Below are 26,056 nucleotides of genomic sequence, written 5' to 3'. Positions count from 1 at the left end.
TAAAAATATATTATGAAAAATTACATTTTTAATAAATAATCAATATAATCATGCTTTTCAGGTACGTGTGTGTACAGGGAGTACAGGGTACAGGGTCGAGGGTCGAGTATATATTTGATACAGCGGCGATTTGCTTATTTACATTTTTATACAACACCATTACATTTGCAATTTGCAAATGTAGCACGGGCGCGCAGCAAAATGATGTTTTATCGTCGGAAAATGAATACGTGGCTACGTAGTACCAATTTCGAAAATAGATTTAATGGCGGTAGTATACATGGGGGTTTCGACGGTCCCTAACCTCAAAACACTCCTCGTTGAGATATACTGTTTACAGATAAGAGTGAATAAAATTCTGAATAAGGGAAATCGGTTGCCGTCAAAATGACGCACGAGGACTCGTGGGAGATTGTGAAACAGGCGGCTGAGAAAAACAGGCACGAATTGGTGCTGTCAGGCGCGTCGGTGTCCAAACTGATCGAGACGTCCGGCCTCGACGGGAACCTGTTCGACCTCCACAACCTGAATTATCTCAGCATAACGCACACGTGTCTTCGGGAGGTGCCGGACGAGATCGAGAGGCTGGCGAATCTCACGACCTTGGTGCTGCACTCGAACGAGATTGCCGCGTTGCCGAGCGCGATCGCCAAGCTCGCCAAGCTGAAGGTGCTCGATTGCTCGAGGAACAAGCTGGCCACGCTGCCGCAGGAGCTCGGCACCCATCCTCAGCTCAGCACGATAAATCTCGCCTCGAACCTCCTGCGAAACGTACCGTCGTGTAGCTCGTGCGCGAAACTGAGCATCCTAGACCTGTCGAACAATCAGCTCGAGGCCTTCCCCGACGTTTGTCACGCTGAACTCGCACATCTCTCCGAGGTTCGCGTCAACGGGAATCGGATAACGGAGATTCCAATTACCATAAACCGACTGCAGGGACTGAAGGTCTTGAACCTGGCTGATAACTTAATATCTGGTAATGCAACTTAATTTTCGTACCATCCTTTGTACGTCTCTCTCTCTCTCTGTTGAGCGATCTTCCCCGAATGTCTTTAAGTAAGTCGTCGAATGTCCAAAGATAAGTAATGCATAATTATATTGTAACACGCAGTTGTACCAAGTGAATTAGCAGATTGTAGTAAACTGAAGGAAGTTTACCTGAAAGGAAATAAATTGTCGGACAGGAGGCTGACCAAATTGATCAACCAATGTACCACGAAGCAAGTACTCGATTACGTGAAGCTGCACTGCCCAAGGAGCGAGTCGTCCACGACAGAAGTTGATACGTCGAAAAAGGGAAAGAGGGGTCAGAAAGTTTCCGAGGGTGAGAGCGCGGTGGAGAGCTTGACGCACAAATTGAGAGTCTTGAAAGTGGTAGACGACGTGCCGGTGATAAAACTTATGGAAAATGTAAAGAGTATCAGGCCTTACATAGCTGCGTGCATCGTGAAAAATATGAGCTTCACGGAGGAGAGTTTCAAAAAGTTTATTCAGCTGCAAACGAGATTGCACGATGGGATATGCGAGAAGAGGAATGCGGCTACGATAGCCACTCACGATTTGAAACTCGTCGCGCCTGGTAAATGTCGAACGTTTAATAAGATTATTGTTTTTGTACCTATTTTTTTTTTACTAAAACACATTTGTCACGCAGGGCACCTCACGTATACGGCGATGCTACCCACGGAATTGGAGATAAAACCTTTAATGCACAGCAAGACGTACACGGGCGCGGATCTGTTCCAGAAGTTGCAAACGGAAGCGGAGAATCTGCGCAAGGAGAAGAAACGAAACGTTTACTCCGGGATACACAAGTATCTGTATATGCTGGAGGGCAAACCCTCGTTCCCATGCCTGTTGGATCAGTCGCAGCGAGTTATTTCGTTTCCGCCCATCACGAACAGCGACGTGACGAAAATGTCTCTAGACACCCAGACAATGCTCGTGGAGGTGACGAGCGCGTTATCGTTCACAATTTGCAGGTGAGATCCCGATTTGCAAGCCTATGTAATATTGTTCGCATTCCAATCTGTTTTAACCGCGAGAGAGAAGGTCAGTCCCGTGATAAAATCTTGTGTTCTTTTCAGGAACGTGCTGGATCAATTCCTGAAAGACTTAATCGTCTCAGGTCTCGCCGAATCCGCAGAATCGAAGGACACGGACAACAAGTACAACAATTTAATGGTTCAACAAGTCAAAGTAGTCGACACCGAAGGGAACCTAAAATTAGTATATCCCTCAAGAGCGGATTTGAATTTTAGCGAACAACTCGTCGCGGTGTCACGAGAATAAAAGGAATAGCGAGTAGCTCGAATTCTGCCCGAATTCGCATCCGCTTAAAAATTTAAGTTTTTTTTCCGTAAAAAGGAAGGAAAGAGAAAAAGAGAGAGATATATATATATATTATTTTCGATTATTTTTTTGTCGTTCGGAAACGCGAAAGTTACCAAGGCGGGAGAGCGATCTTCCGAAGGCGTTTATTTATTCCGCGACTCGGGAAGCGTCGAAATCGCGATAACGAAGTGATCGCGGAAGTTCGGCTCGCTTTATCGCGTCGATTAGAGATTCGGTGGACAGTGGGCACACAGAATGCGGGCGGTTGTCTGCCCGTGCGGATTCGAATTCCGCGAAGGGGCAGTGTCGCGTCGACGTCGTCCGGCCGCGGTGGTGGCCGGCGGCGACGACGGTGGCGCTTCTGTCGCGCTGCCGAATCGCGCCCGCGCCGCCTCGACGATCACCGGTCCTGCTGCTAAATCCTCATCTGTTTTTATAAATATTAAATATTGTAAACTCGTCGCGCGTGCCGCGTTCGCGTCCGGAACCCCGGACGTTCGTCGACCGACACCCTCCGCCGCGGTACTCGTCCCTCGCGGTGTTCCCCGGCGATAAGAGGAAGGTGCCCCGCGTGCGACGACGAAGTTCGCGAACTCCCCCCCCCTCCCTCCCCCCGATATGCGCGAGTGTTTGAAGTGATAATATGGCGCCGAAATTATGACTGGTCACGTCGGGGGAGCGAGGCCTTTGAGGTTAGTACACGTTATTCCTCCCGCACGCCGGACCACGCCGGAGTTCGTGCCACCCGGTGCCGTGTATCGCGCGGTACCCCGAGTTTCTCCGTCCCGCCGTCGCCCTCCCCCTCCCGCCCCCGCGTACCCGCGCCCGGTTAAGCAACCGCGCAACCTCGGTTCGCGCGCGTGCGAAACAATCAGTCGCGTTTTATAATTAACACGTTTGGTTTTTGCGCCTCCGTCACTCCGCGTGCCGTGCGGGCGGGCGCTCCCGAACACGGTAACGACACGCGCGTCATTGTTATCCGCCAGCGACTCCTCGCGCGGATGTCCAAGCGCGACAATACGAAGTTCATTGTTGATTCTTTACGATATGTATCCGTTTTACACGGCTCCCACACATTCTTTTACATCAGATTGATAATTATTTATTTTTTTATCGTGTCTGATGTATTTTGGTATTTACATCTTTATTTTGTATTTTACAAAAAGTCTGTATTTGATTTGGTTGAAATGATGGTGCGCCGCGTGCAAGGTTCTTTTTATTCTGTTTGCCATACCTATGTCGCAAATTGAGCAAAGCTGATGCATAATATTCATATAATTTATACTAATTATACTTTATTTCTATGTATATGTAAACCTCGATATTCATAGAATTCGATGCAATAAATTGGAGCAAAGACTAAAGAGATGTTAAAGTGATGTTTTATTCAACTCACGATACATTGAAATCATTCTCGCTACGTGCTTTGGCTACGCGAAGAATGGCTGGTCCTTTAAACTGTCTACTGGAAAAATGTAAAAATATACCGCTACGTGCCAAAAATTCTGAAAATAAGACATCAACAATTCACAGTAAATGCTATAAAATAACATGCTAAATATATAACGTAATGCTATATTACGGTAACAAAATATTTTGGTCATTGACGCTATTAATAGTGCTCCTAAAAATAAGTTTTTTTCCTCCTTCGCAAGAAGAATAGATTTCACGTACATTCTAATACACGAATAAGGGAATTTGGCCGTTTGCTATTTTCAAACGCGGTACTTCCTACCCGTCGAATATCGGCCAATCAAAATAGACATCTTTCGATCACGCATCTTTAAACACACACACTCTCCACTTCTTCTTAAAAATATACATATGGAATTATGGAAGTATGTGTGTGTGTGTAAACGTGCGTGCGTCAGTTTGTAGAACAGGAAGATTCGTAGATCACATTCGCGCACACACACAGTTTGACTAGCAGATAATGCGTCCGGAGACTCAGAGAGAGATTTAATTTGTTTTAAGACGCTCCTGGCGTTCCTTCACGTCGATGATGCTGAGGTTGATGCACGACACGTATCCGTGTAGTACAGAGATAGCGGTTTTGACGAACGCTACCGGAGCGCTCAGGTACACGATCAGTCTGTACAGACCTATACCGACAACTGCAAGACGAAATATAGCGTTACGCGTGTCACGTTTGCAAGTGAGAGAGAAACGCGAACGTGCGACGATGGCACTTACAAATTGGTCCTTCGGTAAAATGCAACAGGTACAGACCGGCGTAGAACGCCTCGTTGCCAGCACACATGAAAAACAGTACCGTCCGGTTTGCGTAGTACAGTCTCATGATCGGATTCTCAGACATGTCGATAAACTTGTGACTGGTCTTCCCTTGCAGAAGAGTCCTGCATTTCGACGAGGCAATATAATCACATTCTCTCCTTAGATTGCATTATACAACGTATCGTAAAATGTAATCTGTGGCTGCGGTCCGCTTGACGCTACGAATACTTTGGAGCGTTCTTCTTCTCCTTCTTTCTTTATCGAAAGAAAAGAGAAGAGGAATGCTCTTCGAAGCATTTGTAGCGTCAAGTGGACCGCGGCCTGTAATACATATAACAATGTGCGTTCATTATTTTTTTTTTCTTACGTGTGCAAGTATATCCAGTGGCAGGCTACGTCGATAGCCATGCTCAACTGAAACCAGAAGGTGTAGGCGGGATAGAACAGGCATAACGTGACCATGAGACACATCGTGCCGACTCTGTCCGTAAGCTGATCCAAGATCGCGCCGAACTTGGTGCTCTGGTTGTAATACCTGGCCGCGTGGCCGTCTATCGCGTCCAGCAGCGAGCTGACCACGTAACACCACGACGCGACGACATAGTTGGCGGGCATGAAGTAAAAGGAGATCAGCGCCAGGATCACCCTGCCGAAACCTGTTGGAATGCACAATCGTATTTACTACTTTTCTCACGCTTGACGCGCGAGAACGCGATTCGAACGGTCGTCTCGTCATTATGGTCAGAAAATAATTCGAGATTCGAGCTTCTCGGTTTAAAGAAAGGAACCGAAAGGATCGCGGGGCTAAAGTTTACCATTGGCTGGCCGATACAAACGTTACGCGAAACAATAGCGGCGCGGACTCGATCAATAAAGGCAACCTTAAAAGCGTGATTCATGTATGGCTCGTCTCATCCGACCGAACGACTTTAACGCAAAATGACTCGTCGAAGGAAAATCCGGTTTTACAGCCGCCTCGTGCCTCTCGCGATCGGTCGATGCCAGTCATGCTGCGTACTACGTGTAAAACAGTGGTTTCGCACGTCGCCACGCTCGTCACGCGGCGAGCGATTATATATCCTAAAAGTAGCTCGAGATTAGGTATTTACCGATGATATTCGGCACGAACAAAAAGATGTTCTCCGACTCCGACATCTCGGCGTCGCTCCGGCGTGGATTCTCCCGCGGCGAATATCTACTCCCGAGATCACGCGAGATCACGGCTTATCTGGGGCTGCCGGCGCGGCGGTGTCAAGGATTATCTCTCGGATGCGAGTCGCGGGGTGTCCGCGCTGTCGTCTCCGCGAGTGTCACTTCGCTCGAACCGAGAATACACGCGTGATACTTTTCTCGTTCTCTATCTCTTCCTCCACGCTCTACCCGTGTCGGCCGTCGGCGAGCGTCGCGTCCGGGTCCGGATGCAGCTGGCAGGCAGGCAACGAAGCGGCGGTGCCTCGTATCCGCGCGATTTCGAGATGTATCGACCCGCGGTGACGCGTGCAGGCGTGCACCGGTCGCGATCGAAAACCCACGACCGTAATCGGTTCCGCGCGCGCCACGCGCACTTCCGCTCCTAAAGCGCTATAATCAATATAGTTATTTTAATATTAATTTTTGTTAAATCGAATCAATAAAATGTAAGATATCTGAAATAGGCTATCTTAATTAATCTAAAATGATCACCACAGACTATACAAAACTTTGGTAGGTCATGTATCGCATCGATACTAACTCCAACGAGTATTCTACCTGTTAATTCACCAATGTGAACGTGACGTTCTAAAAAGATTGTCCGCTTCGCAATGAACGTGTTAGCTGTGGAAAAACGTGCTTCGCGTCAATCGTCGCACCTTCGAGTTCTCTCTGTTTCTCCTTTATACGGTTTTTACGCTAAAAGGAATAAGTCATTCGTCGGTTTCGTTTCCAAGCGAGGAGGGAAAGCACCGGGCTCCCTCGTCGAGGAGGCACGCGGCTGGTCCGCCGCCGCCGCCGTTCCTCTGCGCAAAAGCGAGGATTCTCCGCTTCTTCGTAGCGTCGCGAGTCGCGACGGGAAAGTGTAAAGTCCGTTGCAAAAGCGGGCGGCCCGCCCTCGCCTCGCCCTTTTCCCCGCTTTTCCGGTGATAATCGTTCGCGCGCGTGCGGACGGAGGAGACTTATCCCGTGAAATCTCCTCGGAGAGAAGTGGACCTGTCTTCTCGGCTCCGCGCGTTACCCGTGCGCCGCCTCCCGTACTTACTCCGCGGCCGGCGGCTTTTTTTCTCGGGCGGGTTTCGCTGGGCGCCCCGGCCGACGGACACGTCGTCGCGGCTCGGTCGCCGTCGGTGCCCGGACGTCTCGCTCGAAGACGTGGTCCCCCCAGGAAGAGGCGATGTCGCGCGATCGATAACCCCGCGCCCGATCTCGGGGACGACGACCACGCGACGGGCGCACGTCGCGGTTGTCTCGTATCGCCGCGCGTTCTCGGATAACCCTCGATCTCGATCTCGATCTCCTCCGCGTGGATCCTCTCGCGGTCTTCGCGCGCCGAGAGAGCGAACGGCATCTGCCATGCCGACGGCATCCGCGCCGTGAGCGGCCGTCGGTCGTGCCGCGTGCGTCGCGGCGCCGCACCGAGCGGGCGACGACGACGTCGCGCTTCCTCGCCGTGGAGGATAGAGGATTATAGATTAAAAGGCGATCGACGCGCGGAGAGATTTCGCGTGCTTCGCGGGGTACACGTGTATGCCGCCGTGCGTGTGCGCGGTGTGCGTGGCTGGCTGTGAGAAAGTGGGAGCGCGCACGGCAAAGAAGCTCTTTCGCGTGTGACTCGTGTGAGTCGCGCGCGCGCGTGTAGCGTTTATACCGGTTTACTCCGCGAGAACGTACGTTGTATGTACATACGTGCCTACGTGCGTGCGTCGCGCGCGCAGCACTCGCCGCGTCCGACGGTCCGCCGGCGTCGCCTCTGCGCAGCGGCAGCGGCCATTTTGAATCGATGAGTGCTCGCCGCGGCGGCGATTATCAACATCGCCGCGTCGGCGTCGCTACGCCGAGACCGGACGGTTTTACGCGTCGACGCGCGCCACCTCCCCGCGCCGACTCCCGCCGCGCGAGCGGCAGCAGCAGCAGCAGCAGCAGCAGCCAGTGCAGCCTCCTCGGCGGGCGCTCGTGTTGTCCGCGCGACGACGCGCCGTCATCGTCATCCTCATCGTCGTCGTCGTCGTCGTCGTCGTACTTGGAAATGGTACTGTCCAGCCGAGCCGGAGTCCACCTGCGACAGGGAACGCCGACGTTCAGCAGCGCGGCAGCGACACCGGACGGGCCCCGATCTCGACCGTGCACGGCGATTCCGCACTTTTGAGAAGACCCGGACCCACGACGCGCGGGTGCGACGTGATACCGGAGGAGGCGAAAACGGCACGCGGTCGAATCCACCCGTTGGCGACGCGTCGATCGTTCAAATTTGACGCGTGACCGCCAGAGCGGTGTCGCGTTTACGTAAGTTGCCCTCCCGTACGGACGTTCCGCTCCCCGGGGTCCCCGGGACCGTGCGCTCGCCCTCCGCGAAGGCGCGAAGGAACGCTTTAGTCGATCGAGTGCCGTGAGATCCTCGCGTACGTCTCCGTACGGCGACCAAGCGCGACGGAGTAAACGTCGAACCTTCTTCCGCCAGGGCCCCGCCGCGATCGATGACGTCGCGCGAGGGACAGCTGTGTCGCCGCGACGCGACGGTTGACAGCCCGTGAACTAACCTCAAACTCGCGCGGCGCGAGGACTCGCGGCAGCCCTCTCTCGCCGACGCGGCTGCGCCGCGGAAACGGGTGCCGTCCGATCTCGACGAGCCTCCCGAGGAACTCCACCGAGGGAAATCCCGCGATTCCGATTCTCGAGGAGGATCCGATCGGTCGCGAGGAACCACGGGGCCATCTTTCCCGTCGCGCGCGCGCGCGTGCGGAACCGAGTGCGAAAATAATAAGATCGCGAGTGTTTTAAATATCCGGACATTGTTTTCGATCGAAAACCTCCCTGGATTCTCGATCGGATCCCGGATTAAGGACCTCTCTCACTCTCGTCCTTAGCCCTCCTTTTCTTAGCCCAAGGTACTTCTAGATTAATTAGATTCGCGGCTGTTCTCCAATAAATTGACTGATCGCGAGTCCTAAATTGACGGCTCATTGTCGTTCTCTCGGCGAACATCTGGATTAGCCGGTCCTTTTCCAGGCCGCGTGTACGTACTCTCCGTAATCCAAAAGGATACGAGGAGAAAGAGGACCAAAATTAGTTCGAATTGAAACGGTCGAGAAACTCAGCGTCCCGCGCGAGCGTCGGTGTCAACCGGATCGCGACGCTCCGTCGTCGAGACATCGTCGTCGTCGCAAACGTGCTTCTCGTCTTCGTACGACCGAGAGTTCGTCGGGTGCGGCGCGCAGCGTCTTCGATGCGGCACGGATCGTCGACGAGCGGTCCTCGAACGGTCCTTCCGAGGCTTGATGGCCCTTGAGGGCTAGAGAGAAGGGAAGGAGATGACGAGGGAGCCATGAGCACGGCGGACACCGCGCTGTCAATCTCGATCAAGATGGCCCCAGGGCCGGAACACCGTCGGGAACCGGTAGCTCCTGACAAAATCGCCGAGAGCGATCGTGCCGCCGACGTCGACGCCGCCGCCGCCGCCGCCGCCGCCGATGTTGTTATCGATGTAGAGAACGTCAACGTCGCGTCGACGGCCGGTAGCGACAACAGCAACGACAGCAACGACAACAACAACGACGACGACGACGACGACCACCCTGTCGCCGTCACCGCCGCGGAGCAAACTTCGAACGTCGAGATTGCTCCGGCTAATTTTGCCGCTGGCGCCGCCGATTCGATCAGCTCGCCGCCGAGCAGCGGCGCCGACAGCAAACAGGTGAGCGCGACTGCGTCGAGGAAAACGTCTCGGGACTCGCGTAGTCGAGGAACCTTCCCCTTTTTTCAAAGTTGTCGCGAGTACTTCGTACAACGAGAAGCACGCAGGATGGACCTGGGGATCTTTAAAATTATCGACGAAGATTTCTTCGAGACCTTTAGCTCTCGCCCTTTCGCGTCGGATCTCGTCGGAAAGTTATTTTTGTTGCCTAGGAATAAACATCCGGCTCACGAGAAAATTATGCATCGATTGACACATCGTTCATTGTTCCAATTTCTTCCTCTTCTCGCTTTTGAACATGAGAGAATCGAATGTGTGATCTATAAATTATATATATAAGCTCCGATTAAAACTGGTCAGGTGTTCGATTAATTCGTTTCCGACGATGTTATTTTGGATCGCGATCTTCTCTCCGAAAACGAACGATTTCCATTCGCGTCACGAATTATTTATATCTATTTAGTAAATCGAATTTTGTATGTCTTCCGTCGCTAGCGTTTTTCTCGTTCTAAATAAAATAATATTCTAAAATAGAATATCGGGACACGGTATCGATATTGTAACGTGAGACGAACAAATTTAAATTAAGATAGCGCGCAAATATTTCACACGCCATATTCATCTCCCCTTATTTTGATGCAGTGAAAAATTCGTTATCGGTCTCAAAATCCACAAATCGCGTCGAGAGGTCGTCGTCGGTCCTCTTTTTTATCTTTTTTTTTTTTTTTTAGAATCTCGCGTCGCGCGGATCTCCATCGCGATTTGAGGACACATTCCTGAGGTTACGCTCCTGAAATGGCCGTGCTGGCCCTCGATGCCCTCGATAGAGCGAGGACGCGTCGCGCAAATACGTTCTCAATACCCCTTTTCGGCGTTCGATTAGCTCGGCGCGATTTCTTTCGGGCAATTAGGCAATCCGATCGCGAGCTCGAATGTCCCCCATCGGAGAGCGCCGCCTTCGATTCCTGATTTACGAGTATTGCGTAATAAAGATCGGTGCTATATTGTGCCGAATTTACGCGAAATCGATAGAGTGGCCGAGGGCGGTGGATTGAGGACCGAATTATGCCGAGGGACGCGACGGAAAACGAGAAATTAATGTACACAGACCTCTGTTTCGCAAATTTGCGCAATTTGTATATCGGGTACACATATTTATTAAACTGTTAAACGTTTATATACGTTCTATTTATGATTAATAACACCGTCGGAAAGAAGCATTGTCATGTTTCCTCCCCCCCCCCCGCCCCTTAGGAGATTACTCATCTCCTTGGTTCGTTAATTATAGCCTCGTTGTGTACCTTGTTTTTATTACCCCTCCGTCTCTTATAATTTCTCCCTCATTGTTCGCTGCTCCTTTCACGCTTATCATTTTCGTCTTTATCGAAAAAGATAAGGGCCAAGCCGCTCGGTCGTTACGCGATGCACCAGATGAATCAAGGTCGATTTTTCATTCTTCTAGAGATTACGTAATCGCGATCTTCGTAACTCTATGACTTTCCCGATTACCGATTTCGAACCAAAACGGGTAATGAAGCTTCGACGAAGCTGCAAGTAGTTTCAATTAGTCAACGAATTCCGCGGTTATTCGCGCACTGATTTTTCTGCTTTTTTTTCCGATTCACATACCTATTCCGGAGACGATACACATTTTTTAAGTCAAGTTTATTCGTTCGTTTCACCTTCGATTGAAAGATCCCATTCGGCCGTGCCTTTTTAACCGGTCTCGTGCGAACGCTCCCGTAAACGCGACGCGCTCGTCAATTACCATTCAATAATGGGCGCTATCGCGCGAGGCTCGTAAACTAATTACCATTATGTCGTGGAAGGTGAGTCGCGACGTCGACTCCGCGAGTCTTCGGCCAGCCCCCACCGATTCGCCGATACCGTCTTCGGGAGTCTTTAGTCGCCATACGTGCGAACGCGCCTCGTCGCGTCGCGCAGAAGGCGCGATCGACGGACGTCAACTCGCGAAAAAAAAAAAAAAAAAAACGGCACGGCCTAATATCGGCCGCGAACGCACACGCTCTCGGGACGTGACGATTAGAACTGGGACTCCGTATACGGCGCGACCGTCGGCTGATCGCGCGGCGACGTCCCCGAGATCGGCGTTGCGATCGGCGATGCCGCAGTTTCAACACCGAAATTTTCTTTTTCTTACAAAGTATTAAAAAAAAAAAAAGAGATCTTTATAACCGCGACGTTTGGCGTGAGGCATATTTTCTCGTATCTACAACACTGAGGGGAAAAAGTAACGCGTGTCGAGTCGAGATTCTATCGATTTCAATTCTCGATCTTCTTATAGCGTTTTTTACTGGGAAAACTTACTGGTGCAACACTGGTGTTGACGCACCGACAAAAATTTGTCAAATTAAACACTGAAAATATGTGACCCAATTTTCACGTTGGAGCAATAAAATTGCACTCATTGCGCACCAGTGTTGCACTAGTTTTCCCGGTACAAAACGATACGAGTTAGGGCCATGGCACTTGGAAGAACTTAAGCAGTAAGCAAATCAGCCAATCACAGTCAAGAACTTAAGACGCTAACGTAAGCGGTAGCGAATCAGTACCGTTGATTTCCTTGTACCGCGCTTACGTCTTGCTGTTTAAGTTTTTCTATGTACCCGGGCCTTTAGACGAACTTAAGCAGCAAGACTCAAGCAACGAGCAAATTTCAAGTATCCTGGAAAACTTAAGGCCATTGCACGCGTAACAAAGTTTTAGTCATGATCGTAGGGCCGTAAGAAAATATACCACGCACACTCGATTATTCTTCGAGCTCAAGGAGAATAATTGACTGTGCGTGGTCTATTTTCTTACGGCCTTATACGATTATGACTAAAACTTTGTTACGTGCAAAATGGCCTTCAAGATAGCCATTGGTCAATTCGCTTACTGCCTCAAGTTTTTTACCGCTTGTGTTTTTCTCCGGGCCGATCTTTCGATTAAAAAGTGTTAAAAAACCGGGCGCTTAGACGCTTCAAAAAAGTCCGTGCGAGTGATAATAAAGCTTTTATTTAAAAAAAAGATGGACGCAATGGAGTAGGACTGCATCGTGCCGGAAGGCATGACACGGCAAAATAGCTCGGCTTTTCATTATTTTGGACTCCACGCCGCACAACATTGGCGAAGATAAATCCGACGTGATTCATCGACGCGATAAACTCCGGAATGGTCGGTTCGCGCCGGTTGCGCTATTATTTTTTCGAATAATAGCTCGTCGATCGCGAAACGGGACACGCGCTCGCTGCAGAATATGGGGCATCCTTGCACATTTTTCACATCTCGATGACAGATGTTTGTCTCGAGTTTCGCTCTCCGCGCGGGCATCTCCTCGGGGAGAGCAACGCCGAGCCGCGATTCGCGTTACGAGCGTAAAGAAAAAAAGTCTCGAAACGATCGCCGGAAGAAAGGGATATTCTCTCTCGTGGATTTTCGTCGCGAAATTCGACAAAGAACGTGCTTATATTTAGGGCCGAGTGCGCGCTGCCGTCCGATTCTCAATCCCGGACAGCCATCGCGTGCTAATCTGTACGTAGTACATACTTACGTACATACATACGCACGATCCTCCAAACAGAGGACTCGCACGCGTGATCGTCGCGAACAAGAGCGTGCCGTCCCGTTCCGTGTTCCGTGATTCGTATACACGTTTCGCTCGCGACGCACGGCGGGAACGAAGATTTATTTTCTTCTCCGGAGCGCGAACGCGAAACTCTCGATCGCGCCAATCTCTCCCAAATCCTCGCGTTGAAAATCGAGATAAAACGCGCGCTTTTGTTTTTTGTTTTTGTTCCTTTGTTTCCACTCCGTTTTCATTCGCGAATTATCGATACGGGAGCGCGACGGAGGAGGGAAAGAGAGACAGAGAGAGCGAAAAGGAGCGGAACGAGAGCTATTTCGGTTTCGGGGAGGCCGCGTGGCGCCCCCCCTCCCCAATCTTCTTACGCCCCTGAGCCGAGCCGTGCTCTCAGTGTAATGGCGGCGGCCATGCTGGGAAGAGCGCGCCGCGCCCGCTCGTCGCAGTAGCTTTCAAAAACCGGGGGATCTCGCCGTATCGGCCGACGAAGACGACGACGACGACGACGACGACGTTGTGCTCCTCCGTTCGCGAAGGCGACGACGCCGCCCGTGCACGTAGAGCCCGGGGAGCTCCGTCCACGGGCTCCGGGATGCGCGACGTTCGTCCGCTCGCGTGTTGAAAAAGCAGCGGCGGCGCGACCGCGAAGTCGGCCGAGTCCGCGAAAGTGCGATCGCGAAGCGAACGAGCGAACCCGGCCGTCCGTGTGTCCTCTAAAAATACGAGTTCCGTGTGCCGGCATTGCCCAGCGGATTTTTTTTCTCCACCGCCTTCCGTCGTAAATCGTAAGTCACCCTGATATCGCTCTCTCTCTCTCTCCCTCTCTCCCTCTCTCTCTCTCCTATTTCTCTGTCTCTCTTTCTCCCTCTCTCCCCCCTCTCTCTCTTTCTCTCTCCCTCTTTCTCTGTCTGCGTCTCTCCGCTCTATCTTTTCTCTCTGTCTCGGAGTTCGTGTCTTAATTAGCTAATCGCTGGAGCGTTATCGATCACACGAATGGCCCGCGGATCGGACTCCGCGGCTTCCGCACCGTCCCCGACGACGGCGGTCGTCGATTTACTACGTAAATCGTCGTCTCTCTCTCTCTCTCTCTGTCTCTTTCTCTCTTGCGCACGCACAACACCCTGCATAAGAAATTGGGACTCCGTGACGATTCTCGTCATGTCATTGAACGTTCGGCGAGTTCGCCGAACCAACGTTGTATCGTTGTCCCGAGATCTCCCTTCACCTCCCCTCGTTTCGCCCGCTCTCCGTCTCACCCTCCCTCCCTTCCCCTCCCCCCGCGTTCCCCACCGTCTCCGTTTTCGCCTTTTCGACGCTTTGTCCGTCGGTTGTTTGTCCGTCTCTCTCTTTTTCGGACACTATCGAGTTTCCCGTGTGCGAACGAACGTAACGCGTAACTCTCGGAGCGTGCTCGAGTGCGTGCGCGCTTTTTCCGCACCCGGTATAATCGCGCTGGATAAAATCTGGAGTTTCAGTCGGAGCGACGATAACGGCACGCCTATCTCGACGCATTTTATTTTTGACACTATTGCCGCGTGTACGAGCTGTGTATGATTCCATGTGGAATAGTGGAATCTGTTTCAACTGCTCTCCATTTGTGGACAGGCTAATTGGTTATGTTGGCGTTGTTAAGAGGGTCTTATTGAGAATCAAAATTGCGATTGAATTGCATCAGATTGTTTGTTTACCTAGCGTTTTGGGAATGGCGCATGAATATATGTGCGTATGTTATTATTTATGTAAAAAGATATATGTATATACATATAATATAATATATACACATATGTATACATATATCTTTTTAAAAGATACATAAGCTATATATGTATATATATGAACGATGGTAACTGCTAGTTGAAAAGTGTTAATTCCACGTTGCGTTTGTCAATTGCGGTTGTCAAAAGAAAATTGGTGAACTTTTAACTTTTTTGACGACAGTAACTGGGCAATCGGCAATCAGAAATAACACTTTTCAACTAGCAGTTGCCATCGTTTGCGACGTATTGTAGAATCGGCTTTACACAGATCCAATAAGAGAAACCTTAAATTCACTCTCTAGGGATCTGCCTAGTACATCTGTTCTTATCCAGCTCGCGCACGAATTAATTCCTATCGCAAAACTATTTTAACATTGTGACAATGTAGATAATACATGTTTTCCACAATGTATTTTCTATTAAAATTAAGAATGTGTAGACATCAGACGATGTTTAAATAGAAGAGAACTTTAGGAACCTTGATAACTTACTCTTAAAGCGTATTTACTTTGGCTAAGATGAATAGGAAAGCTCTACGAGAATGTGTAATCAGTACAGTGCAGTTTCTGCAATCTTGCGTATATAATGTAATTTTTTCAATTGTTCTCGTCAGGAGGAACCACCAACCCTGTCTATGCTAAATGATAATGAGTTACGGGCTTTACTGGATGAAGCTATAACATACAAACGTCCGAAAGATCGGGAAGGAAAGTCTAATCTTTTTAAAGTACGTACGGGCTTTGAAATTATGCATTGAACATAAAAATGCTATTGTGTTAAGATGTATAGATTGATATGTGCGTGCTTTGTAGGAACTTTTGCAAGAGGCAGAAGCGGACGAGACTGAGGAAGGCCGTAGAGTGATATCTAATTCACGCTGTCTTCCGGGCTCAAATCGCAGGAGGCATAAACGGGAGTCTGTGTCCGAGCGTTTGACACACGGCGGATCATTGCAGAATTTAGCGCAGCCTATAGCTTCGGAATTCGATAGTAGTTTTGCTTATCTGACGTCTAGTTCGTGTCATACTTACGGAAGTAGTAGGAGAAAGAATAAAAAATACACAGGACCCAGTGTCTCTGCTAGACAGAGAGAAGGTGGATCATTACCGTCGAATGTAAATGCATCGCATAACCTTGCTTCTTTGGCTAATTTAGATCTAACATTCGATAAGAAGGTATTTATCGTTAGAATTAATAATAATATTCATAAATATAAGTGTCTTTGTTTTATTAGTGCATGTAATGAATTATATAAAAAATTTCTTTGAAAGACATTTCATCGTCATAATATTGTAACTTTGATGAGAATGTAAGCAACATATTGGCAATTTTCTTATCTGTTTGTGAAGAAGAGCTTCTACGAGGAACGGTCAGCTTATGATTGGACCAATAAGGAAAAATCCAAGTCTCTAGACAAACCATCGTACACCAGTACAAAGAAAGAGGAGAAGGAGAAAGAGAAAAAGGAATTGAAAAGAGACATCGCTGGTAGTTCAGGCGAGGGAGAATCTGAAACGCGAGAGAAACGAGCCAGCAAAGGAAAATACGGAACAAATGAAATGCTGGAGTCAGATAATCCACCCCCGGAATATAAATCGGATTACATGGTCATCGATTTGGGTGACGTTGAGGTAAAATATCATTTGTGTTAATTGATCCTTAGCCTCTTAGAGTTGTGATCCCTTCTGCATATATCTGTACTGTGCGTCTTTTTATAGTTTTACAGTGATATGTAGGACCTATAGTTTTAACCGATTCCGATTCTATTAGAGGAGTTTTCGTGGCAAGATGCTCTCGGTAATTTGCCTTTCAAAGCTAATTGATATACGAAGAGAATTTTTCGTTAAATTTTCATGTAAATTTTATTACAAATTTTACTATTCCTTTTGTAGTAATCTCGGCACTATACGGATACTATCGGTTATATAGGAATTTTTTAAATACATATAAAACTTAAAAACAAATTCTTTTGAGTTATATAAAAATTGTTTTAAAATTAAAAAAAAAATTGATAGCGTGTTATTTATGTAATTTTAGTGAAAATTTTTGTTACATTTATATTTATTTTTTATTTATATTTAAATTATATTTATATATTGAAATATTTAATAAGTGAAAATATATTGAAAAATAATGTTTGCTTGTTTGTGAAAAAAATCTTTTTCAAAAGCCACACATGGGTCATTCGTGTTTGTTAGTAACTTTTGTTAATAACTTTTTGCTGCTCGAAAGCCGATCAACGATTTATATCGTCACAGAGATATTCTTTTTATTGCAAAGCTTTTTTTTAGAGGGGATTTATTTTTTGGAATAAAAATTTTTTCAATATTTAATAGGATTTAAATGGCATAAGAATGACACATGACGTACATGTGGTATTGAAAGGTTAATAAATAAGGGAAAACAATTACAAAACAATTTAAAGAGTCAAATTGTACAATTATTATTATTTTTTGTTAAATTTTAAGAGAATATTTATTCTACATATAAATATTTCAATGTTTTTCATTTCAATATTATATTTTAATAATGCATGGCAAAAATATTGTTTAATTTAAAAAAAAGAAGCTGCTTTAATTAAACGTCGACGTCACGGGCTGCCACAAACATAAATAGTTAATTCAATTGGATATTATTGGGTCAAATATTTGAATTATTAAAACAACTATGTTTTTTGTTCATTAATATTGATGTCGCATCAATAGATTTCATCTCGATTACACTGCTGCTGATATATCATTTTTTTTCCATGTAGAAAAGATTATTTTCTGTTTTTATACAAAGAAATTTAATTTAATTAGAAATTTAATATAATTAGTTTGGTGAAGGCAGAAAGGCGACATTTAGAAGGATACAATTTTTTGTGTAACGTAGGTAGGTGCTATCAGTGAAAGAAATGTAGGATCTACAGCAAGTGGGATTCAGAGGCCTCGCTCGTTAGACACTGAAAATGATGAAGGGACCGAATTGAAAATTATCGAACCGCGCAAACCGATCCATTATGTCACACGAGCAACTTTCGATATAACACAGACACCTGTGGACACCACTATAGAGTTTCCTATACGTGATCATAAACAAGAGAAATCAAAAATGTCTGTTAATGGTACAGAGGTGACAGGGGCATTGTTTCAACCACACAACAGCGTAAAATGCAGTATAGGTGGGGCTTCAAATGGTTCTAGCACTAGCCAGAGCAAAATCGTACCTAGTTTATGCTCCGTGATGCCGGCATCTTGGCAAACGCAAAATATAACAATGGGTAAGAATGACACTTTAATATATGTCCTTCATATGATGCTTGACGTATTAAACTTTTGAAAGATTTTTCTATGGATGCGTTAGAATGTACGTGTGTTTTATCCGAGTCTCAAAATTAATAGAGTTATTTATTGCAAATTGAAATATGTGATTTGCACACAGAAGGTCCCAGGTATACAACGCAGCACATCACGATGAAAGATCCATCCGTGTCGGGGGAGAAGAAGTCGTTAGACGAAAACGGAAACGCTGTACAGACATATAACGGTGAACGGAAGAAGCCTAGGAGAAAACACACTCAGGAACACAATGTCAAAGTTTACAATGCCGAAAATGTCGAAGGCCATCGTAAGGATATCGTCGAAGATATCGACAGTTTAATTAACTTCATTGAGAATAAGGAATCCAAGAGCAAAAAGGGAAAGACCGGTAATCCCGTTAGAGTGAAGATTAGTTCCGGCACAAAACCGAGAACCAGGGAGAAGGATACAAAGAGAGAACAGTTGCCTTCCAAGTTAAAAAAATCTAATTCTCTGGAAGAGATCTCGAAGACAAAATTAGAGGATCTCACGACGGAGAAAAGTGTTAGTTCCAGCGGTGCCAGCAGCGTGTCCAGTCAACACGGTATGTGTGTATATATATAGCTTTTAGACATGATTTATATGTATCTTCTTTAATATTATACTGTTTTTATAATGATAGGCGTAAATATAGCATTGCGACGTCCGAAACAAAGAAGCACCGGAGATGCGACAGTTGATAGTCGAGGCGACAGGCGATCCTGGGGGACAGAGGAAGGTCAGTCGATATATTGCAATGACACGGGAGAAGATTACACGAGCCGTCGTAATTCCAACAAAAAGATTAATCCGGAACCGGAGCACGAGACGGAATTTCTGGTAGTTACGAAAAAGAAAAAGAGCAAGAAACAAAGAAGAAGCTCCAGTGGCGGCAGGGCGCAAAACCTGACGACATCAGGATCGTATCTCCAGAATTCCAGAGGATTCTCTAACGACTATAGGACACCTCTTTCTCCTGAACTCCGAAGAAAATCGGCTAGCAGCATGCCTCCGAGGTAATTAGACAGTTTTGCATATTTGTAACAGATGGTTCGACACTTAAAGATTATAATGTTCAAATATGTTGTATTTCCTTGCAGCGACAAATCGGCAGATAGTAGCGATTTGGATTCAGTTCACTCGTTGCCGGTTACGTCGAACACCTCAAAGCACAATTTGGGAAAAGTTGCAACATCGTCGGGCGGCACTCCGCAGGCGAGTTACGCGGACATAGCGCGCATGGCTACCATCAACATGACACACAATCTGACCATGTCCGCCATGCTAAACACGTCGTCGTGGCCCAGTGTTCCACCCAAGACTCCTTCAGAACCGGATAAAGTGCCTCAAGATTATTATCCGAGTTTAGACGAGTTGCAGCATTCGGAGAGGAAAGCTAGGCAGCAACAGGCCCAATCGAACCATGCAGCAGCGAGTCTGGGTCTGGCTTTCGAGAAGCCACTTTCGCCGACTCTGACGAAGATGAAAAATTTGTCAGATCGAAAGAAAGCCGAAGCTCAGGAAGAGGCCATCAATAAGAACATCCAAGTGTTTAAATATGTGCAAGATATCGAGAAGATGCACGAAAGCCTAACGCAAGCAACAGAACACAAGGAACAGAAACATGCGAGTTGTAGCAATTACAGCCCGAATTCAAACGAGATTACCGCGATAAACGCCGTAACGCCAAGATACAATAATAATAGTACAACGATGAATTATAATCCAGTCGATACCGATAACAATCCTAATTGCACCGTCAACAATAAAGATTCTATTACGTTTCCACGAGTCAACAATCCTCGCTCTCGTAGGAATTACGTACACAGTAATCAAAATGTACAAACTCAGGGAATGCACGAAGAGCAACACGTTAAAAAGCCCGCGTCTTCTTATCACGAGGAGGCAGTCAAGAAATCGCATAATATCGACGTCCCGCAGTCCGAGAGCAAGACTAATCCAACGTGCGCGTCGCACGACGGCGCGGACGCGCAGAAGTTGAAGACTGCGAAACCTACGCAGGACTCGCAGAGCGTTGAATCTGAATCTGGAAGTAACAAGACGACTAGCAGCGATCCAAGGACAGCGAGAATCGCGAAGGAGTATCAGAACACCGCGATGAAGCACGATGCGAAAGTGGGAGTCTGTCAACCGCAAAACTTGAAGCAAGATAATCAGCAGCGCGACGACGTGGAAAGCAAGAAGACGAAGTCGCCGAACGCGCAGTCCGATAAGGACCAGTCGCAAAGACCGTCCGCGGAGACGCAGCAGACGAAGAGTTCGACTCCTAGACCCGCGGTGATTCTGTTGGACGAAACTTCCTCAGACATCGCGAAGAACAACAATCTGCCAACGGAACTCACGTTCGGCTTCGAGATAAACGAGTTGCTGCTCTCGGAGGATAACGGCAACGAGGAGGCGACTCCGACGATCACGGCGAACCCGGCTTTTTCCCCGGCCATACCGCCGCTCGTCAATAAACCGCCGCCCAACAATTTCGAGAGGAATCCGCCGTTGTTCGCCGAGAAACCCGTGAGATACGACAAGTTCTCGTCCAATTACCACATGCAGCAGCCGAACGCTCATCCCGTGACGCCTGTGCATCCAGTCATGGTGCAACCGCTGCCGTACATGAGCTATCACCCCACCAGATTCGCGCCACCCACGTATCTGCCGCCGCCGCCTCCACCGCCACCCGGAATCATGGAGAAGTTTCACCCGCCTAAGGAAGATTTCTCTATGCTCTACGTAGCGCCCGAGGAAGAACTGAATGTGCAGACGTACAACCACGATAAGATCGTGTCGTTCGTTGGCTTAGGTAAGATACACCATAGCATTTCCGAGCTTAACCGAGTTTAACCTACTATCTTGCTTATTCCTTGTACTCACTGCTCTTGTTTCTTCTTTTTGTCAATAGCATGGGACGCTGTCATGAGAGAAATGCCAGTGACAACCGGCCGTATACAGTTTTACAGCGGACAGTGAAGTTAGAAAGTTTTTGACGCGACGAAGGCAATAGGCAATGACGGTAACTTTTGTACTGGTAAACCACTTCCATTGCAAATAGTTAGTTTGATGAGTCTCGGTCACGTTGATACGCGAAACCAAGTACTTCTACGTGCTACGTGCACGGTTGCTCCTTTCGGGACGGTTAAAGTTCGTTCGGAGAATCTTGCTTCTTCGAGTCGAACGCTAAGATCGCTGTGTCAACGCGCGAGATCGGTGAAGCTGAGTGGTGCAAAGTGTGCCTCAAGAGATAATAATAGCAATGTACATATAATCAGTCAACAAAAACGAAAGGGAAAAAAGGATAAAGTGAATATTCCAAGTAATGTACATTGTACTTGCTAAATTTCCAACGATGGTGACAGTCGCAGAACTTCAGTATTGACAATTAGGAACGTTTGATCGGAAAACATTCTCTTTCTTGGGAGAGAGATGTATCTTTGTTTCTTTGAGTGCAGGAACTTCCAGCGTACGAGCCACGCTTGTATATACGTCAGACATCTCTATAAATTTTTTCAAGATTGTCTTGGTTTGTATAATCGGTGTACAATTGTAAGAAGTGCTTGGAAGAAAACGCTACGCAGAGAGATATGGACTTGTAATAACCTGGTCTACCATGAGAGGCGAGCCTCGATGGAAGAATCTCGTCCATCGACAGTGGTATCTCCTGGTGCCTTTGAAGTCACGAATCTTTAGGCAAGTCAATGGAAAAGTGTTGAAGAAGCCTGCACTAATCACATCGAGTCGATAAATCTATCAGAAGTATCGTAAAACGTCTGTAAGTAGTTTCGAACTCTCGAACTGAGACGATCTTTAAATCGACATCATGGTAGATTATGAACCAACGGGTTATGATCGGTGAGTCGAAATATGACGAAGGTCAAAATATATACAGATATTGTACTTTACTCGATAAATACAAATTAAGACGACTGTAAATGAAAGAGATGTAAATGCGCGGTTGTGTGTAATATATCGAAGTAGCGTGGTCGACTTAGAACTCAGAGTGGCTGCTTCTTCCAGTTGTGGCTCCCATTCGATAACTTAAAATAATAGGGGAAAAAAACAAGATGGTCACTAACTGAGTTTCGTCAAAGAAAGCTCAAAATCTGGTCAAATGTCTGTGAAGAATGCTGAATGAATCGCAAAAACGTTAAATTTTTACACAGACTTGCTTATTTAATAAAAAATAACTGATAGCTATTCGTAATGATAATTATAAGAAGATGCTTGTGATCATAAGTAAATATACAATGGTGTGAATGCGTGTGTGCGTTAATTTCATGTAGACCGTGATCGGGTGATAATGAGGGTGAGATTGCTGTTCGATTTGAGGTAGGAGGCATTGCCCCGGGAATGCACGAAGGTAATCCGTGTGCACTGTATTAATGCGTATCGTTTGCTCATTAAAGGTAACTCGACTTTCACTTAAAGCTCCACACACGCGAGATACGTTCCCAGTTTCTAAGCTTTCGTTTCGTCGAATTTATCTTACCAACAAACGACGATCCGTCAATTTCTGAAACGTGCGGGGATTCTCTTGCATTTTCCTTCCTTTTTTCCGAGGCATTTAATTTACAGGCGTAAGAAGAAAACGTGCACGCGTTACCATTTCGATGAGGTATATGTAGATGAAAGCATATACGCGCGCTGTAATATAATGTATGTATATACGGAAGTATATGTACTAGGGATGGATCTCTAAATCTCTTTTAAATTAAACTGGAGGTGAAAAAAAGAAAAGGAAAAGATATATAAGCCGTATCTTAAATTCGTATGCCTGTAAATGCCTAAACAACAAAAAAATTGAGCCTAAGAGAAATAATAACGCATGTAATGCTGCTTTTAACTACTCTGTAATTATACAGTTTTTAAATATAAGTCTATATGTACTTCTATATAAACCTCAGGGGACACTGCAGGTCCGCGGTATCGTGCTCCGAATATTACTGAACGGATTAAATATTACAATAACCCCTTTGCGTTTAAAATCTAACTTTAGTTGCATCTTTCAATTCGTTTCGCGACTCACCGCCTCTTGTCGTCGGGGCGCGAAAACACGTTCTAAATAATCGTTATGATTTTATTATTGACGTTGTTTTTTGCATTGCGAAAAAACAACGTCGTTCAATACGAGAATAAAAACTTCGTACAGCAGTCTCATACGTCTATATGGAAGAACAGAATGAGTGGGATGCGAATCGTGGAAACTTATCGCCTTCATAGGTAATGATAAAAAAAAAAAAAAAAAAAATTATCATAGATAAGTTTTCATATGGAAGCATGAAAGTGTACTATAGTATTATAACGCGAGTTAATTATGATTAATGAATTAATATTGGTCAAGTTTGTTATATATCGTTCTTTCTTTGCGAAAATATCAAAATTGTGTAAAAACGAAAAAAAAGATAGTCGTGCTCCGTTGATAATTTTCATGTTTTTGTCCAGTATGTAGGAGATAGTTCCAGCTGGAGGTACAGCTTTCGAGATAAGCGAGAAATCGAGATATTTAATTGTACGACGCAAGCGTTTATCGCGCGTATCAAAGAGTAACTCGGAAAAAAAGGTACGACCGTAGGCGGCAGCTAAAATATCCGTTACGGACTTGACGAAGTGTCCCGAAGGGTCTCTCTTTCCTTTTTTTCCCCCCTTTTTAAAGGGCAACTTCGCGGGAGACACGTTTCCGACGTTACGTTGACTGTGCCAGACGCCTTCAGTTATCCCTTCCTTCTTTTTCCCCCCAATTATCACGTTTTACATTTAGTTGCCGATGTCGACGTTACATTCCAAAAGTGCAATCGCGAGAGCCGCCTTTCCACTCGTTTCCACGGAGAGAACTTTCTTTTAAACTCTTTCTCGTGCTTCTCCCAGATTTTTCCCCTCCCCGCGTATGTTGTTCCAACGGAGAATGTACTGGTCGATTTCTTTTCTTTTTTTACCCTTCATTTCCTTTTTATTTTTATTTTACGTGTACACACACACCACGTCACACCTCTCGACACGCTGCACATTCGTGAACGATCTCGCAGTTATTACTTTGACTGAATCGCCTGACCAGCTCACGGACGGACATCTCTTTTTCCGAGCTACTTCGACTCGACACGCGAAGGAACTACAATTTCAAAAAGAAAAACGAAAAAAAAAATAATGAAAGAAACAGAGTCAGGTGCTCCACTCGCCTTAAATGCAACTGAATGCAGTCTCAGCCTGTGCCATGTTGACCGGTTCAAATGGCTAAGTGATAAGAGTTCGCGAAGACTAGTGCAAATGTACTTGTGGAGAAGGACTTAAGCGAGGAAGAAAAAATAAGGAAGAGAAAGAAGATAGGACCATTACAAAAAAAAAAAAAACAGTGTACATAGCGAGTGTGGGGTGGCGACTACGCCAACCATGTGTCGCACGTGTAGAGTATACATAATTAACGTTTTCTCTTTTTTTTCTTCATTCGATGGACGCACACACACGCGCGTGCGGGAACGCGCGGACGTTCGTTGCGGAACCGGCCGGGACCGACTTTTGTCTCTTTGATCTGCATCACGCGATCAGGATCAGGCGGTTAACGACGAGTAGAACGCAACTCGAGAAAAACGACGAGACGACGAGGAAGGAAAGAAACGACGAGCGAACACGGAACAAAGAGAAAAAGAAGAAAAAAAAATCACAAAAAGGGAAAGAAAAGCTAAGTTATACACGAATACCTGTACGACCCCCCCAGCCACCCCCTTACTGTTTTTGTTTATAAGCGTTTATGAGAAGGAATAAATATATGTTTATTTTCTTTCACATCGATCTGCATCTCCATTCATTCACAGAATCTGTTTTAGCGCACCGTGTTTTCCGCCCCGGAAACGCCGGAGGTGTTTCGCCCTCGAGAGTCTAACTCAGGTTTCGCACAGGTTTCGCCCCTTTAATCTTTTCGGAGACGCTTCCCCGTCGCCCTGTTCCGGCGTCAGCTGTCCGTTAATCGCTCGCTCGCGCGAAAACGCGAGATGCATCCGGATCTGATGTATACCCGGCAGCCGAGTGTCGCGACTACCTCCGGGAGATAAATCACGCGCCACGCACCAGCTAGCCGTTGTTCCCGGACGGAACGCAGACCGAGGAGCAAAAGTACAACCGTCCGGACGGGGTCTCGAGGGAAATCGATTCGACTACCCCTCCCCCCCCCTCAACGCTGGTCCCGCGCCGCTGTACAATTTGTTACTCGATAACGAAACGATCCTCCTCTCGTATTGTACATACGACGCTGTATCATATAACATTGTATGATTATTACCAACGCTACGGCAAAATTATCCAATTAAGATTACAATTAATGCCGCTATTATTAGTGAGATAATAAGTGAGAGAGCGAGTGAGAGAGTGAAGTGAGAGATACTGTGTATATCAAACTGTGGACCTTGCGACGTCTTGCGTGCGCGTGAAAGGCTGTGCTGTCCAGCTCCAAAATCCCTAACGATGCGAGTGTGTCTGTTGCCAAAGTTTTCCCCTTTCGCGAGTATGCGAGGTGATATCCGATTGTCGAGGTCTCGTAATCGCATCGGCGAGCTTCGTCCCGGGGTGGCAAAACAAAAACCCGCGTTCGTCGCCCCTCCGGGGTGGAAGCGACGCTGGACTTTTCTCCTCTCTTCTCGGGACTTCGCGGCTGAAGCTACACGAAGAGAGAAGGAAATCGCTCGCAGTCTCGTCTTCGTCCATTTAATTTTGGCGAAGATCTACAGCTTTCAACTTTCTCCTTTATTTTTTATTTTATCGAATTTTACTCGGAATCGAGAGTCTTCGGAGACTCCGTGTTAAATCTGTCTCGACAGATCGCTCGGGAGTACAGCGATTCTCTCTGTACGCATTGTCGAGCGTTCGCAGAATTATCCGGAGAGGGGCGACTTTCTTCCGAGGCTTCTTTAAGGAGATTAACGTTCCATTAGGATGTTAATAT

At 46.9% G+C, this 26,056-nt stretch overlaps 3 protein-coding genes across 9 annotated transcripts; 2 read left to right on the top strand and 1 right to left on the bottom strand.

Annotated features, from left to right (window-relative positions):
* Positions 1–154: 154 nt before the first annotated feature.
* On the top strand, positions 155–3,700 carry LOC143893916 (leucine-rich repeat-containing protein 47). Its single transcript, XM_077399779.1, has 4 exons — positions 155–976; positions 1,112–1,579; positions 1,655–1,982; positions 2,088–3,700. The coding sequence occupies exons 1-4, from the start codon at positions 388–390 to the stop codon at positions 2,290–2,292; spliced, it is 1,590 nt and encodes a 529-aa protein (XP_077255905.1). The 5' UTR covers positions 155–387; the 3' UTR covers positions 2,293–3,700.
* On the top strand, positions 2,893–24,903 carry Tyf (twenty-four). 7 transcript variants are annotated; one of them, XM_077399769.1, is made up of 9 exons: positions 2,893–3,026; positions 15,408–15,521; positions 15,607–15,969; positions 16,144–16,425; positions 17,669–18,056; positions 18,218–18,679; positions 18,758–19,130; positions 19,215–20,932; positions 21,032–24,903. In XM_077399769.1, the coding sequence occupies exons 2-9, from the start codon at positions 15,429–15,431 to the stop codon at positions 21,097–21,099; spliced, it is 3,747 nt and encodes a 1,248-aa protein (XP_077255895.1). In that variant the 5' UTR covers positions 2,893–3,026; positions 15,408–15,428; the 3' UTR covers positions 21,100–24,903. The 7 variants fall into 7 exon arrangements, with proteins under 7 accessions (XP_077255895.1, XP_077255892.1, XP_077255893.1 ...); XM_077399766.1 differs by lacking the exon at positions 2,893–3,026 and adding an exon at positions 7,312–9,454 and having other exon boundaries at positions 16,147–16,425; XM_077399767.1 differs by lacking the exon at positions 2,893–3,026 and adding an exon at positions 7,312–9,454 and having other exon boundaries at positions 18,221–18,679.
* Positions 3,699–6,449, bottom strand: Pis (phosphatidylinositol synthase). Its single transcript, XM_077399791.1, has 5 exons — positions 6,319–6,449; positions 5,679–6,150; positions 4,937–5,225; positions 4,528–4,691; positions 3,699–4,448 (listed from the first exon to the last, which is right to left on the bottom strand). The coding sequence occupies exons 2-5, from the start codon at positions 5,722–5,724 to the stop codon at positions 4,294–4,296; spliced, it is 654 nt and encodes a 217-aa protein (XP_077255917.1). The 5' UTR covers positions 5,725–6,150; positions 6,319–6,449; the 3' UTR covers positions 3,699–4,293.
* Positions 24,904–26,056: the final 1,153 nt, after the last annotated feature.

This window comes from Temnothorax americanus, unplaced genomic scaffold, assembly GCF_048541705.1.
Source record: "Temnothorax americanus isolate GAGA-0224 unplaced genomic scaffold, ASM4854170v1 Scaffold13, whole genome shotgun sequence".
Taxonomy (NCBI): domain Eukaryota; kingdom Metazoa; phylum Arthropoda; class Insecta; order Hymenoptera; family Formicidae; genus Temnothorax; species Temnothorax americanus.
Note: the sequence above shows the minus strand (reverse complement) of the source record. Positions and strands in the feature narration are given on the sequence as shown.

Bases quoted from the DNA above. Each gene is read 5' to 3' on its own strand.
- LOC143893916 (XM_077399779.1), top strand. From the start codon at position 388: ATGACGCACGAGGACTCGTGGGAGATTGTGAAACAGGCGGCTGAGAAA. The intron at 1,580-1,654 runs GTAAATGTCGAA...TTTGTCACGCAG, and splicing joins TTTGAAACTCGTCGCGCCTG to GGCACCTCACGTATACGGCG. The intron at 1,983-2,087 runs GTGAGATCCCGA...TGTTCTTTTCAG, and splicing joins TTATCGTTCACAATTTGCAG to GAACGTGCTGGATCAATTCC.
- Pis (XM_077399791.1), bottom strand. From the start codon at position 5,724: ATGTCGGAGTCGGAGAACATCTTTTTGTTCGTGCCGAATATCATCG. The intron at 5,226-5,678 runs GTAAATACCTAA...GCATTCCAACAG, and splicing joins GTTCGTGCCGAATATCATCG to GTTTCGGCAGGGTGATCCTG. The intron at 4,449-4,527 runs GTAAGTGCCATC...TTCGTCTTGCAG, and splicing joins TTTTACCGAAGGACCAATTT to TTGTCGGTATAGGTCTGTAC.
- Tyf (XM_077399765.1), top strand. From the start codon at position 9,086: ATGAGCACGGCGGACACCGCGCTGTCAATCTCGATCAAGATGGCCCCA. The intron at 9,455-15,407 runs GTGAGCGCGACT...TGTTCTCGTCAG, and splicing joins GCGGCGCCGACAGCAAACAG to GAGGAACCACCAACCCTGTC. The intron at 18,680-18,757 runs GTATGTGTGTAT...TTATAATGATAG, and splicing joins CAGCGTGTCCAGTCAACACG to GCGTAAATATAGCATTGCGA.